This window comes from Pseudophryne corroboree, chromosome 2, assembly GCF_028390025.1.
Source record: "Pseudophryne corroboree isolate aPseCor3 chromosome 2, aPseCor3.hap2, whole genome shotgun sequence".
Classification (NCBI taxonomy): Eukaryota; Metazoa; Chordata; class Amphibia; order Anura; family Myobatrachidae; genus Pseudophryne; species Pseudophryne corroboree.
In genome coordinates this window covers 387372438-387386210 of record NC_086445.1, presented here as the reverse complement: position 1 = coordinate 387386210, position 13773 = coordinate 387372438, and the positions used below count along the sequence as shown (strand labels likewise).

Genomic DNA, 13773 nt, shown 5'->3' with positions numbered 1-13773 from the left:
TCAGACTTATCTAGCCTCTTACTAATAAGACCCACACTAGCATTCAAGGCGTTCAACATATTTACCCAATCAGGTGTCGGCGGTGCCGACAGGGTCACCCCTGCAGCCGTTTGTGTCCCTCCTCCTGGGAAGAGCCTTCAGCCTCAGACATGTCGACACACGTGCACCAAACACCCACAGACACACCGGGCATATAGGGGACAGACCCACAGTAAAGTCTGTCAGAGACACACAGAGGGGATTTGCCAGCTCACAACCCAGCGCTAAATCAACGGGTCTGAAATCACCAAGCAATTGCCTCAGACCTATAGCGCTTTTACGATCACACATATTGCACCAATTTACATGCCTCCCCCTTACTGTTTTGTACCCCTGGTACTTGTCAGTGTGAGGAGGACCAGCGTCTCTGCAGCTTGCGGAGAGGAAATGGCGCCGTGAGCAAGAAGCCCCACCCCCTTAATGGCGTGCTTCTGTCCAGCTTTTTCTGATATTTATACTGCCAGGGGTTAGGACAGTGCCGTGGCACTAAAGTCCCCTCTTGCCAGTGGAATAATGAGGATGTTTTTTTTTAGCTGCCAGCCCCCCCCCCCCACCCCCGCGCCCTGTAGTGCTGTGTGTGAGAGAGCTTGGCGCGCAGCATCTGCCCGCTGCGCGGTACCTCATAAAATGCAGTCACTGAAGAAGAAGTCTTCTTTTCTTTTGTTACTCACCTGTCTTCTGACTTCTGGCTCTGTAAGGGGGTGACGGCCGGCTGCGGGAGTGAGCATCTAGGCGTACCCAGCGATCAGCACCCTCAGGAGCTAATGGTGTCCTGTAGCCAGAAGCAGAGCCCTTGAACTCACTGGAAGTGGGTCATACTGCTCTCCCCTAAGTCCCACGAAGCAGGGAGACAGTTACCAGCAGCCTCCCTGAACATAAAAAACCTAACAAAAGTCTTTCAGAGAAACTCAGTAGAGCTCCCTGTAGTGCGTCCAGTCTCACTGGGCACAATTCTAAAACTGGAGTCTGGAGGAGGGGCATAGAGGGAGGAGCCAGTTCACACCCTTTCAAAGTCTTAAAGTGCCCATGTCTTCTGCGGATCCAGTCTATACCCCATGGTTATATGGTGACCCCAGCATCCTCTAGGACGTATGAGAAATACTGGTAGGTTAATTGGATCCCAACAAAATTAACCCTAGCGTGAATGTGTGTGCGTGTACATGTGGTAGGGAACATAGATTGTAAGCTCCACTGGGGCAGAGACTGATGTGAATGGACAATTATTCTCTGTAAAGCGCTGCGGAATATGTGTGCGCTATATAAATAACTGGTAATAAATAAATTATAAATAAAGAAGTCTTTAGAAGACTGCAGGCTTTTTTTTGCGGACATATTACAGTTTGCTGGGGTAAACGTGTCTTTAAGCTTTAAGTGCAGAACCAGAAGGGGAATCTGTAGGTCATTTCTCCCAGCCATATAGCCTTTAGTAATTTGAGTATGCACTCCCCATAGTGAAAGATACATTATGACCATTATAAAATTATAAAAGCATACTACACTATTATATTGTAGCCAATGGTGGGAACTTTGCGGTCAGCGGTGAGGTTACTTTCGGTCAACCACTGAACGCAAAGTTCCCACCATTGGCTACAATGGAGCGCATAGGCGCTACATTGTATCTCTGCCGTGTGCTGCCTCACAGACACTACAGGAGCACACAGCCAATCAGGAGAGTGGCACGACGTGGCACTCCCTGATTGGCTGAAGGGACCCTCTTTGACAGGAGTCAGGGGGGGTCCTGGCAGTCGGGGAAAGGGGTCCCATGTGTAAACATGGGACCCCTTTCAGTGCGTGGTCGGGTTTCCATTTTTTTGTTTTGACAAGTACGTGGATTAAACATTGGACAGAATCTACACTGGATTATGTGAGTATAATTTTTTTCACAGGTCCCCCAAGGATTCTACATGGAGAAGAGGACCGAGCCTCGTGGGAACATAGGTAAGTATGTATGTATGGAGGTGTGCATGTATGTAATAAACTTATACTTTCACGGTGTGTGTGTCCTGTTTTTTTGGGGGTATTTTTTTAGTAGTAGTACTACAGGTACCAGCGGGCCTGATTTTCCAACGCATGCTGGTACTTGTGGTTCTCCTAGTACCAGCTTGCGGGGGAGGCTTGCTGAGACTTGTAGTACTGCTACTAAAAACAATATTCACACTTTTTACACATGGCTATCAGCCCCCCACATGCCGCCCTTGGATGGGGGGGGACAGCCTCGGGCTTCACCCCTGGCCCTTGGGTGGCTGGAGGGGGGGGACCCCTTGATTTAAGGGGTTCCCACTCCTCCAGGGTACTCCGGCCAGGGGTGACTAGTTGGGTATGTAATGCCAGGGCCGCAGGGACCAGTATAAAAGTGTCCCCCGGCTGTGGCATTATGTACCTGGCTAGTGGAGCCCGGTGCTGGTTTCAAAAATACGGGGGACCCTACGCTTTTTGTCCCCCGTATTTTTGGAACCAGGACCAGAGCCCGGTGCTGGTTGATTAAATATGGGGGAACCCCTGTCATTTTTTTCCCCATATTGTTTCAACCAGGACCGGCTCTAAGAGCCCGAGGCTGGTTATGCTTAGGAGGGGGGACCCCACGCAATTTTTTTTTTCTGTTTTTACACTAAACAGACCCTTTCCCATAGATAACCATGCACAGATCTCACTGATCCATGCATGGTTATCCAAACTCGACTGGAAAAAGCAGGTCTATTTTTTTGCTGCTTTTTTTAACGAATCGAAAAAAAAATAGACCCGCACTTGAGCACTCAGAGACTAACACCCAAATACGAATGAATAGTGAATGCCCGTATTGTATGAAATAACAGCCGCATTTGACCGATGGTCTATTCATTCGTATTTTGGAACGTTGTCATTCAAACCATTACGAATAGACCAGACACTGCCGAGATTGGTGCTTAGTGAATTCCCGGATTAGGACTTAGAAAAAAAAACACAAATCTGATTTTTAGTAAATACTGGCCATTGTATCCAGAGGTTGATACTCTCTTGGATAATTAGTAACAATACTTTGTACAGTGTTTTTTTTCCCCTTCAGATGCTGTAGTTCCACAGGTAGCTGAAATGTATACAAAGTCTGTTGACTAATAGCTTAATTTGGATTGCTTGTCAGCCAAGATGTTACCTGTTAAATTGCTAATATGCTCTGTCAGTTAAAAACCGTGGCATGCGCCATTATAAATCACCAGTGAGTATCAGACCAAATATTATTGAGGCTTTAATGGGGTGACTTTATACAACGCGCATTCGTGGTAGAAGCTTTGATAACCTTGCTTTTGTCCACTGACAGAGTTCACTACATAATGGAAGGCGTATAGATTTTTTTTTAATTATTTTTACTTTATTTTTTATTTTAAATAAAGATATCCACAATAAAACTAACAAAGATTACACGTGCAAGACAACATCTTAAGTAACACTCAGAGTAAACTAATCACAGATGAAGCACAGAGCAGAAAATAAAAAATACACAGTAAAATCTAAGAAGGTTATGTAATAGAGTTTAATAAAACCACTGCTTTCAGCAAGTCTGCTGCTAAATTTAAAGCAGCAATTAGTAATAAGGCACAACCAGCCTTACAACCAACTGCCCCTTTAAATTTATCTACATACTCAAAGAAACCATACCAGTTCCTTAAACTCTGAACTATTACATAACCTTCTAATTTCTGTCTCGTCAGATGCCCACTGCACTCACAAGCATCTGGAATCTTCCACCAACAATACAGACATGGTCAAATTTTGACATATAATTACTCTTTCCTCATCACATTATTCATCAAGTGGCACCATTCCTGGAAAGTGGGACCCCTCGAGGCCATCTAAGTTATAGTTATGCAGACCCTAACCAAGGCAGTTAGTATAATTGGTTGATCGTCCATCATTAAGGTTTAGACCAAAAAGAGGAAGTTTACCAGTAGTCCTAATTATAAAGCTAGTAACCTCACAGAAAACGTCAAAAGTATCCCTGAGGATAAATATGTTTAGGGCAAGTACTTGAAACTCTAGCTCCAACCCTGTTCAGAAACTGGGGGGTAAAAAAAACATGCGAAAATAATGTGGCTCGATCAAAGAGAGTAAGTAGCTGTAAAAGGACTTCTCACCCTCTAATGGACCAAGATGGTATTCCCACTTCCCCAATGAGGTGTCAGATCACTAACATGTGGAATTTGTTCACAGTGCCATATGTCCTGCTTTAACGCATGTATTAAACACAGCAGAAAATTTATTATTTGGACAATGGTGCAAGCTAACAGCTTACCTGGTCTCCCCATTTCCAGTCTACGCCCCTCATCACTCTGGTTCCAATTTTCATCATGGCTGCTAGTTCTGGCCCAGAGGCAGGGAGCTGAACGGGTGCAGTTTCTTTTCTGGACTCTTCCAGCACAGTGGCAGAGGCTCCTAGTATGCATGCACTTGAATCTTCTTCACAGTTATCAGAACTAGGACCTGGGAAAATCAGACATTACAGTATAAAGTGACTTGTAACATATTAGCATGCTGTTTATTCAGCCTGTATACAGTGTCCCAACTAGATGTCAGAGAACTATCCATAGAATACAAAAACCATTCAATATTAAATAGTGGAACAAATACATGTCTACATCTGACTGGATAACAAGCCAGCAAGTAAAAACAAGGCAACAAGTCAATCTGTACAAGTTTCTTGAGCAACAACTATCTATGTGAATAAAACCAGCATCATCAGCCTAATACCCCTTTGACCTCTCCAATGCCAGATACTACCCGGTAATTGGAAACGAGCGGGATCCGGCATTGGAGCCTCAGCGTTAGCTCCCCGACCCGGCAATATGGGGGGGTGAGGGGGTGGCGGAGCCGGAGCTCATCGCCGCACCGCCTCTCCCTATGTAGTAAACGGGTCCCATCAACCCGGGAACCTGTTTACACTGACACTGACCCAGTATTCAACCCAGGAATAACAGTCATTACCCAGGTCGATACCGGGTTATTTTTGTGATGTGAAAGGGGTATAAGAAGCTCCTTGTCTTTGAAAAGGCACAATGGATACAGATATGGGTGGGGAATAAAAAAAAAAAGTTCTGCTATCTATTAATTACAGAACTGTAGGAATACCAATGCCTACCAATCAATCGGAGGATTGTCTGAGTCAGAGCCAGTGCACCAGAATTGAATAGCAGACTAAGGCTATTTGCACCATGTTGGCGTGTCAGCATGTTTAGCATAACTAGCATGAATCTGCCTTGTGGAATAGTCCCTAAGCTTGGTCCAGAAGGATTCTCGTTGGTAATTGTCTGAAGAGGTACAGGTTGAATACCTAAAATAAAAATCACATTTTAGATTTCTACATGCATTTACACATAAAGCCAAAAAGTTACTATCACCTAGTGGTACTTACCCATTTCTTTAAATCTGCTAGTGGCATCAAGTAATACATTTCTAATATTCTGTATGGCCCATGCATATAGTTTGCCATATGTCACCTCTAATAGCATTCGGTTAAAAGGTGGAATAAGATCAACATCCTTCAAACAATCTGTCAGTGGCTCACTGTAACATAAAGAGCAACTTAGACAGGGAACAAACTATCTACAAAAATGCAAAATAACTTTATAATAAATAATTTACCTCAAATTTGTTCCCTCTGGGACAAGTCTCTGCCAGCCACAAAACATAGCATATTGTACAGATGGAAGAATGAAGTTCTTTGCTGCAAGTTTTAGCATAGTGTCGATTCCTTCTAGACGAACTTCTGCTCTTTCAAGCTACAAAAAGCAACAAATCGACAAAAACAGTTCAAATAACGTTCTGAAACACAGGACTTTTGTACATACCAGTTAAATAATTTTCTCTAATTCCATGGGGACTCTGGAGACAATTGGTATAGCAAGTGCTAGAGGAGTCTGGGCACTAAATGAAAGTCTTCACAGCACAGGCTCCTCCCCCTCTATAACCCACCCCCTGCTTCCTGAAGTCAGTTTACACCAACTAAGCCGAAGGAAAGAGGAAGAAGAAGTAGAAAGAGGGAGAAGAAGTAGAAAGAGGGAGAAGAAGTAGAAAGAGGGAGAAGAAGTAGAAAGAGGGAGAAGAAGTAGAAAGAGGCAAACATGTACACACAGAAAAGTGGATGCTATGCAAACAAGCTCCTGTTAACTGCTGGGTGCCCCAGGGAGGGCACCTAGTGACTCCCACGAAATCAGAGAATATTAGTTGACCATTAAATACAAAAACCCTGTGTTTTTTTAATCTATGGGGGACACTGGAGAATATGGAGACATCCCAGAGCTGTCCCTAAGGGAGGGAAGACAACACCCAAAAGACCAGAACTGGCATGGCAAGATGCAAAGGCGTCAAAGCGATAGAACTTAATGAAAGTAGGCCAGGTGGCAGCCCAACAAAGCTGCTCCACTGAGGCATCGCGTCGAGCCGCCCAGGAGTTCCCACTGACCAGGTAGAATGAGCCTTTACAGAGTCTGGAACAGGAGATTCAGCTAAGTAGAAGTATGGTGAATAAAGCCTGTAATCCATCGGGCAATTAACTGCTAGGACGCAGGCCAACCACGCCTAAGAGCATCAAAAAGGGAAAACAAAGCATCAGTGCTAAAAAGGTCCATGGTCCTGGAAACATAGATCCTCAGCACATGAACAACATCCAAGTAGCAAAAAGATGTGCCCCGAATACCCAGACTCCCTACCAGTAGTAATAGAGAGGACAACTATCTACTGGGTAATATGGTAAATAAAGACCATCTTGGGTTGAAAAGTCATTAGTGCAGAGGAATAAACAGTCCTGATGAAAGATAAGGAATGTGACAAACCCAACAGTTTAGAGCCCCTTCTGGCCCAAAAAAAAAAAAAGAAAAAATGGCCAGCAAGAAGACAGTTTTCAAAAACCGAAAGTCCACAGATTCAAACAGCTCAAGAGGAGGGGTCCTGTAGAACACAAAGTATTAGAAAAAAGTTGGGTAAACACTAAATCGGATGTTGTTGGGTCCGGGCAAAAATCAGAACAAAAAATCAGGCAAATCATATGCCCAATTTGTGGTCTCCCGCAGTAGTTAGCAATGTCATCTGGTTGGGCCTGCTGGAGGGTCAACCAGAAGACATCACTAACAATGCCATGCTGCAAAACGCAGCATAGCATCCTCCCTGCATCAGCAAGTGTGTATGCGTTTTTAGTTGTAGCCGGCCTAAGTCCCAGTAAGCATGAAGGGTGGCTGTATGTGTAACACCCCTTGCAGGAAACTCTGAATGGCAGAAAAAATAAGAATTTACTTACCGATAATTCTATTTCTCGGAGTCCGTAGTGGATGCTGGGGTTCCTGAAAGGACCATGGGGAATAGCGGCTCCGCAGGAGACAGGGCACAAAAAGTAAAGCTTTAGGATCAGGTGGTGTGCACTGGCTCCTCCCCCTATGACCCTCCTCCAAGCCTCAGTTAGGATACTGTGCCCGGACGAGCGTACACAATAAGGAAGGATTTATGAATCCCGGGTAAGACTCATACCAGCCACACCAATCACACTGTACAACCTGTGATCTGAACCCAGTTAACAGTATGATAACAGCGGAGCCTCTGAAAGATGGCTCACAACAATAATAACCCGATTTTTGTAACTATGTACAAGTATTGCAGATAATCCGCACTTGGGATGGGCGCCCAGCATCCACTACGGACTCCGAGAAATAGAATTATCGGTAAGTAAATTCTTATTTTCTCTATCGTCCTAGTGGATGCTGGGGTTCCTGAAAGGACCATGGGGATTATACCAAAGCTCCCAAACGGGCGGGAGAGTGCGGATGACTCTGCAGCACCGAATGAGAGAACTCCAGGTCCTCCTTAGCCAGGTTATCAAATTTGTAGGATTTTACAAACGTGTTTGCCCCTGACTAAATAGCCGCTCGGCAAAGTTGTAAAGCCGAGACCCCTCGGGCAGCCGCCCAAGATGAGCCCACCTTCCTTGTGGAATGGGCATTTACATATTTTGGCTGTGGCAGGCCTGCCACAGAATGTGCAAGCTGAATTGTATTACACATCCAACTAGCAAAAGTCTGCTTAGAAGCAAGAGCACCCAGTTTGTTGGGTGCATACAGGATAACAGCAAGTCAGTTTTCCTGACTCCAGCCGTCCTGGAACCTATATTTTCAGGGCCCTGACCACATCTAGCAACTTGGAGTCCTCCAAGTCCCAAGTAGGCGCAAGACACCACAATAAGCTGGTTCAGGTGAAACACTGACACCACCTTAGGGAGAGAACTGGGGACGAGTCCGCAGCTCTGCCCTGTCCGAATGGACAAACAGATATGGGCTTTTTTGAGAAAAAAACCACCAATTTGACACTCGCCTGGTCCAGGCCAGGTCCAAGAGCATGTTCACTTTTCATGTGAGATGCTTCAAATCCACAGATTTGACTGGTTTTAAACCAATGTGTTTTGAGGAATCCCAGAACTACGTTGAGATCCCACAGTGCCACTGGAGGCACAAAAGGGGGTTGTATATGCAATACTCCCTTGACAAACTTCTGGACTTCAGGAACTAAAGCCAATTCTTTCTGGAAGAAAAATCGACAGGGCCGAAATTTGAACCTTAATGGACCCCAATTTGAGGCCCATAGACACTCCTGTTTGCAGGAAATGCAGGAATCGACCGAGTTGAAATTTCTTCGTGGGGCCTTCCTGGCCTCACACCACGCAACATATTTTCGCCACATGTGGTGATAATGTTGTGCGGTCACCTCCTTTCTGGCTTTGACCAGGGTAGGAATGACCTCTTCCTGAATGCCTTTTCCCTTAGGATCCGGCGTTCCACCGCCATGCCGTCAAACGCAGCTGCGGTAAGTCTTGGAACAGACATGGTACTTGCTGAAACAAGTCCCTTCTTAGCGGCAGAGGCCATAAGTCCTCTGTGAGCATCTCTTGAAGTTCCGAGTACCAAGTCCTTCTTGGCCAATCCGGAGCCATGAGTATAGTTCTTACTCCTCTACGTCTTATAATTCTCAGTACCTTAGGTATGAAAAGCAGAGGATGGAACACATACACCGACTGGTACACCCACGGTGTTACCAGAACGTCCACAGCTATTGCCTGAGGGTCTCTTAACCTGGCGAAATACCTGTCCCGTTTTTTGTTCAGACGGGACGCCATCATGTCCACCTTTGGTAATTCCCAACGGTTTACAATCATGTGGAAAACTTCCCCATGAAGTTCCCACTCTGCCGGGTGGAGGTCGTGCCTACTGAGGAAGTCTGCTTCCCAGTTTCCATTCCCGGAATGAAACACTGCTGACAGTGCTATCACATGATTTTCCGCCCAGCGAAAAGTCCTTGCAGTTTTTGCCACTGCCCTCCTGCTTCTTGTGCCGCCCTGTCTATTTACGTGGGCGACTGCCGTGATGTTTTATCCCACTGGATCAATACCGGCTGACCTTGAAGCAGAGGTCTTGCTAAGCTTAGAGCATTATAAATTTACCCTTAGCTATATTTATGTGGAGAAAAGTCTCCAGACTTGATCACACTCCCTGGAAATTTTTTTCTTGTGTGACTGCTCCCCAGCCTCTCGGGCTGGCCTCCGTGGTCACCAACATCCAAAACTGAATGCCGAATCTGCGGCCCTCTAGAAGATGAGCACTCTGTAACCACCACAGGAGAGACACCCTTGTCCTTGGATATAGGGTTATCCGCTGATGCATCTGAAGATGCGATCCGGACCATTTGTCCAGCAGATCCCACTGAAAAGTTCTTGCATGAAATCTGCCGACTGGAATTGCTTCGAAGGAAGTCACCATTTTTTTTACCATGGCCCTTGTGCAATGATGCACTGATTTTAGGAGGTTCCTGACTAGCTCGGATAACTCCCTGGCTTTCTCTTCCGGGAGAAACACTTTTTTCTGGACTGTGTCCAGAATCATCCCTAAGCACAGGAGACTTGTTGTCGGGATCAGCTGCGATTTTGGAATATTTAGAATCCAGCCCTGCTGTTGTAACAGTATCCGAGATAGTGCTACTCCGACCTCCAACTGTTCCCTGGACTTTGCCCTTATCAGGAGATCGTCCAAGTAAGGGATAATTAAGACGCCTTTTCTTCGAAGAAGAACCATCATTTCGGCCATTACCTTGGTAAAGACCCGGGGTGCCGTGGACAATCCAAACGGCAGCGTCTGAAACTGATAGTGACAGTTCTGTACCACGAACCTGAGGTACCCTTAGTGATAAGGGCAAATTTGGGACATGGAGGTAAGCATCCCTGATGTCTCGGGACACCATATAGTCCCCTTCTTCCCGGTTCGTTATCACTGCTCTGAGTGACTCCATCTTGATTTGAACCTTTGTAAGTGTTCAAATTTTTTTAGATTTAGAATAGGTCTCACCTAGCCTTCTGGCTTCAGTACCACAATATAGTGTGGAATAATACCCCTTTTCTTGTTGTAGGAGGGGTAATTTAATTATCACCTGCTGGGAATACAGCTCGTGAATTGTTTCCCATACTGCCTCCTTGTCGGAGGGAGACCTTGGTAAAGCAGACTTCAGGAGCCTGCGCAGGGGAAACGTCTCGACATTCCAATCTGTACCCCTGGGATACTACTTGTAGGATCCAGGGGTCCTGTACGGTCTCAGCGTCATGCTGAGAGCTTGTCAGAAGCGGTGGAACGCTTCTGTTCCTGGGAATGGGCTGCCTGCTGCAGTCTTCTTCCCTTTCCTCTATCCCTGGGCAGATATGACTCTTATAGGGACGAAAGGACTGAAGCTGAAAAGACGGTGTCTTTTTCTGCAGAGATGTGACTTAGGGTAAAAAACGGTGGATTTTCCAGCAGTTGCCGTGGCCACCAGGTCCGATGGACCGACCCCAAATAACTCCTCTTCCTTTATACGGCAATACACCTTTGTGCTGTTTGGAATCTGCATCACCTGACCACTGTCGTGTCCATAAACATCTTCTGGCAGATATGGACATCGCACTTACTCTTGATGCCAGAGTGCAAATATCCCTCTGTGCATCTCGCATATATAGAAATGCATCCTTTAAATGCTCTATAGTCAATAAAATACTGTCCCTGTCAAGGGTATCAATATTTTTAGTCAGGGAATCCGACCAAGCCACCCCAGCTCTGCACATCCAGGCTGAGGCGATCGCTGGTCGCAGTATAACACCAGTATGTGTGTATATACTTTTTATGATATTTTCCAGCCTCCTGTCAGCTGGCTCCTTGAGGACGGCCCTATCTATAGACGGTACCGCCACTTGTTCTGATAAGCGTGTGCGCGCCTTATCCACCCTAAGGGGTGTTTCCCAACGCGCCCTAACTTCTGGCGGGAAAGGGTATACCGCCCATATTTTCTATCGGGGGGAACCCACGCATCATCACACACTTCATTTAATTTATCTGATTCAGGAAAAACTACGGTAGTTTTTTCACATCCCACATAATACCCTCTTTTGTGGTACTTGTAGTATCAGAAATATGTAACACCTCCTTCATTGCCCTTAACGTGTGGCCCTAATAAGGAATACGTTTGTTTATTCACCGTCGACACTGGATTCAGTGTCCCTGTCTGTGTCTGTGTCGACCGACTAAAGTAAACGGGCGTTTTAAAACCCCTGACGGTGTTTTTGAGACGTCTGGACCGGTACTAATTGTTTGTCGGCCGTCTCATGTCGTCAAACGACCTTGCCGCGTGTTGACATTATCACGTAATTCCCTAAATAAGCCATCCATTCCGGTGTCGACTCCCTAGAGAGTGACATCACCATTACAGGCAATTGCTCCGCCTCCTCACCAACATCGTCCTCATACATGTCGACACACACGTACCGACACACAGCACACACACAGGGAATGCTCTGATAGAGGACAGGACCTACTAGCCCTTTGGAGAGACAGAGGGAGAGTTTTCCAGCACACACCAAAAACGCTATAATTATATAGGGACAACCTTATATAAGTGTTTTCCCTTATAGCATCTTTTTTATATATTTCTAACGCCAAATTAGTGCCCCCCCTCTCTGTTTTAACCCTGTTTCTGTAGTGCAGTGCAGGGGAGAGCCTGGGAGCCTTCCCTCCAGCCTTTCTGTGAGGGAAAATGGCGCTCTGTGCTGAGGAGATAGGCCCCGCCCCTTTTTCGGCGGCCTCGTCTCCCGCTCTTAACGGATTCTGGCAGGGGTTAAATATCTCCATATAGCCCCCGGAGGCTATATGTGAGGTATTTTTAGCCAAAAATAGGTTTTCATTGCCTCCCAGGGCGCCCCCCTCCCAGCGCCCTGCACCCTCAGTGACTGCCGTGTGAAGTGTGCTGAGAGGAAATGGCGCACAGCTGCAGTGCTGTGCGCTACCTTAAGAAGACTGAGGAGTCTTCATGCCGCCGATTCTGGACCTTCTTCTTGTTTCAGCATCTGCAAGGGGGACGGCGGCGAGGCTCCGGTGACCATCCAGGCTGTACCTGTGATCGTCCCTCTGGAGCTAATGTCCAGTAGCCAAAGAAGCCAATCCATCCTGCACGCAGGTGAGTTCACTTCTTCTCCCCTAAGTCCCTCGATGCAGTGATCCTGTTGCCAGCAGGACTCACTGTAAAATAAAAAACCTAAGCTAAACTTTTCTAAGCAGCTCTTTAGAAGAGCCACCTAGATTGCACCCTTCTCGGCCGGGCACAAAAATCTAACTGAGGCTTGGAGGAGGGTCATAGGGGGAGGAGCCAGTGCACACCACCTGATCCTAAAGCTTTACTTTTTGTGCCCTGTCTCCTGCGGAGCCGCTATTCCCCATGGTCCTTTCAGGAACCCCAGCATCCACTAGGACGATAGAGAAAACCACTAGTTTTTTCACACAAAAAAATGAAAGGGCCGACACCAGAACCTTTAAAGAACTTTGATGGAGACTGAAGTCTAGTCCCCTCTGAAGGGAAGACAAAAGTCCTGACAACTAGAACACCGATGGAGAAAACTCCCGTTGCTTTCCTCACTGTGTGATAAAATCCTAGCCAAAGATGGGTTTTCTGGGCATGTAGCAAGGATGATTCAGATATGGACACAACCGCGCATCTGTATGTAGTGGCTGCGTCCACCTAGTCTGCGCACGCGCACCGGCCATAGTTTGCAACCCTTCTCCTCCAGGATGCGCTGCAAGGTAATTGACAGCGGCAGGCGTTTGGGGGTGACGTTTCGGCATTGCGGGGGCATGACGGCTGAAACAGGGGCATGTTGCGAGCATTTTAAATGTGACTGCGTGACGTCACACGCTGCCGCTCCGATAAACATAAATAAATATGTTGGCGTGCCACCTGTCAGGGGTTGATTTCTAATCGATGTAGACACATCATGAGGCGGCGCCACACACATGCTGGGCAGTCCTGCTCTGTGCTGGACGGCCCCCAGCATGTGAGGATATGGACGCAGATCTTGCCGAGTGAAGCAAGATCTACGTTCTATCTCTGAATAACCCCCAAAGTCCTAACCACTGCATCAGAGAACTCATCTTGCTTTTAAAATGGATGTTTCAATAGCCACCACGTCAAAGCTGGTCTCAGCAGATCATTGTGATAGAAAGAACCTTGACAGAGACGGTCTGGCCGAAGATGTAGCCACTAAGGAAGGGCAACTGACCTTGAAAGAAGGTCTGCATAACACGATCATGGAGCAGATAGCGCCTCAAAAAGACAAGCCCCTGGATCAGACAGCCGTACCAGTCAACTCCATAGTTCCGCCTGGAGCTCATAAAGTAGATCTCTGGTTGGGCCCCACTAACCCACCCAAAGACTTTA

General features: G+C 46.5%; 1 protein-coding gene across 10 annotated transcripts in view; it reads right to left on the bottom strand.

Moving 5' to 3' along the window:
- Positions 1 to 13773, bottom strand: part of HERC2 (HECT and RLD domain containing E3 ubiquitin protein ligase 2) — a 618496-nt gene that overhangs the window by 320186 nt on the left and 284537 nt on the right. For all 10 annotated transcript variants that reach the window (XM_063953293.1, XM_063953292.1, XM_063953291.1 and 7 more), the window contains 4 exons: positions 5653 to 5789; positions 5423 to 5574; positions 5150 to 5341; positions 4307 to 4494 (listed from right to left, as the gene is read on the bottom strand). In XM_063953293.1, the coding sequence (XP_063809363.1) occupies positions 4307 to 4494; positions 5150 to 5341; positions 5423 to 5574; positions 5653 to 5789 (669 nt within the window). The remainder of the gene's footprint in view (positions 1 to 4306; positions 4495 to 5149; positions 5342 to 5422; positions 5575 to 5652; positions 5790 to 13773) is intronic.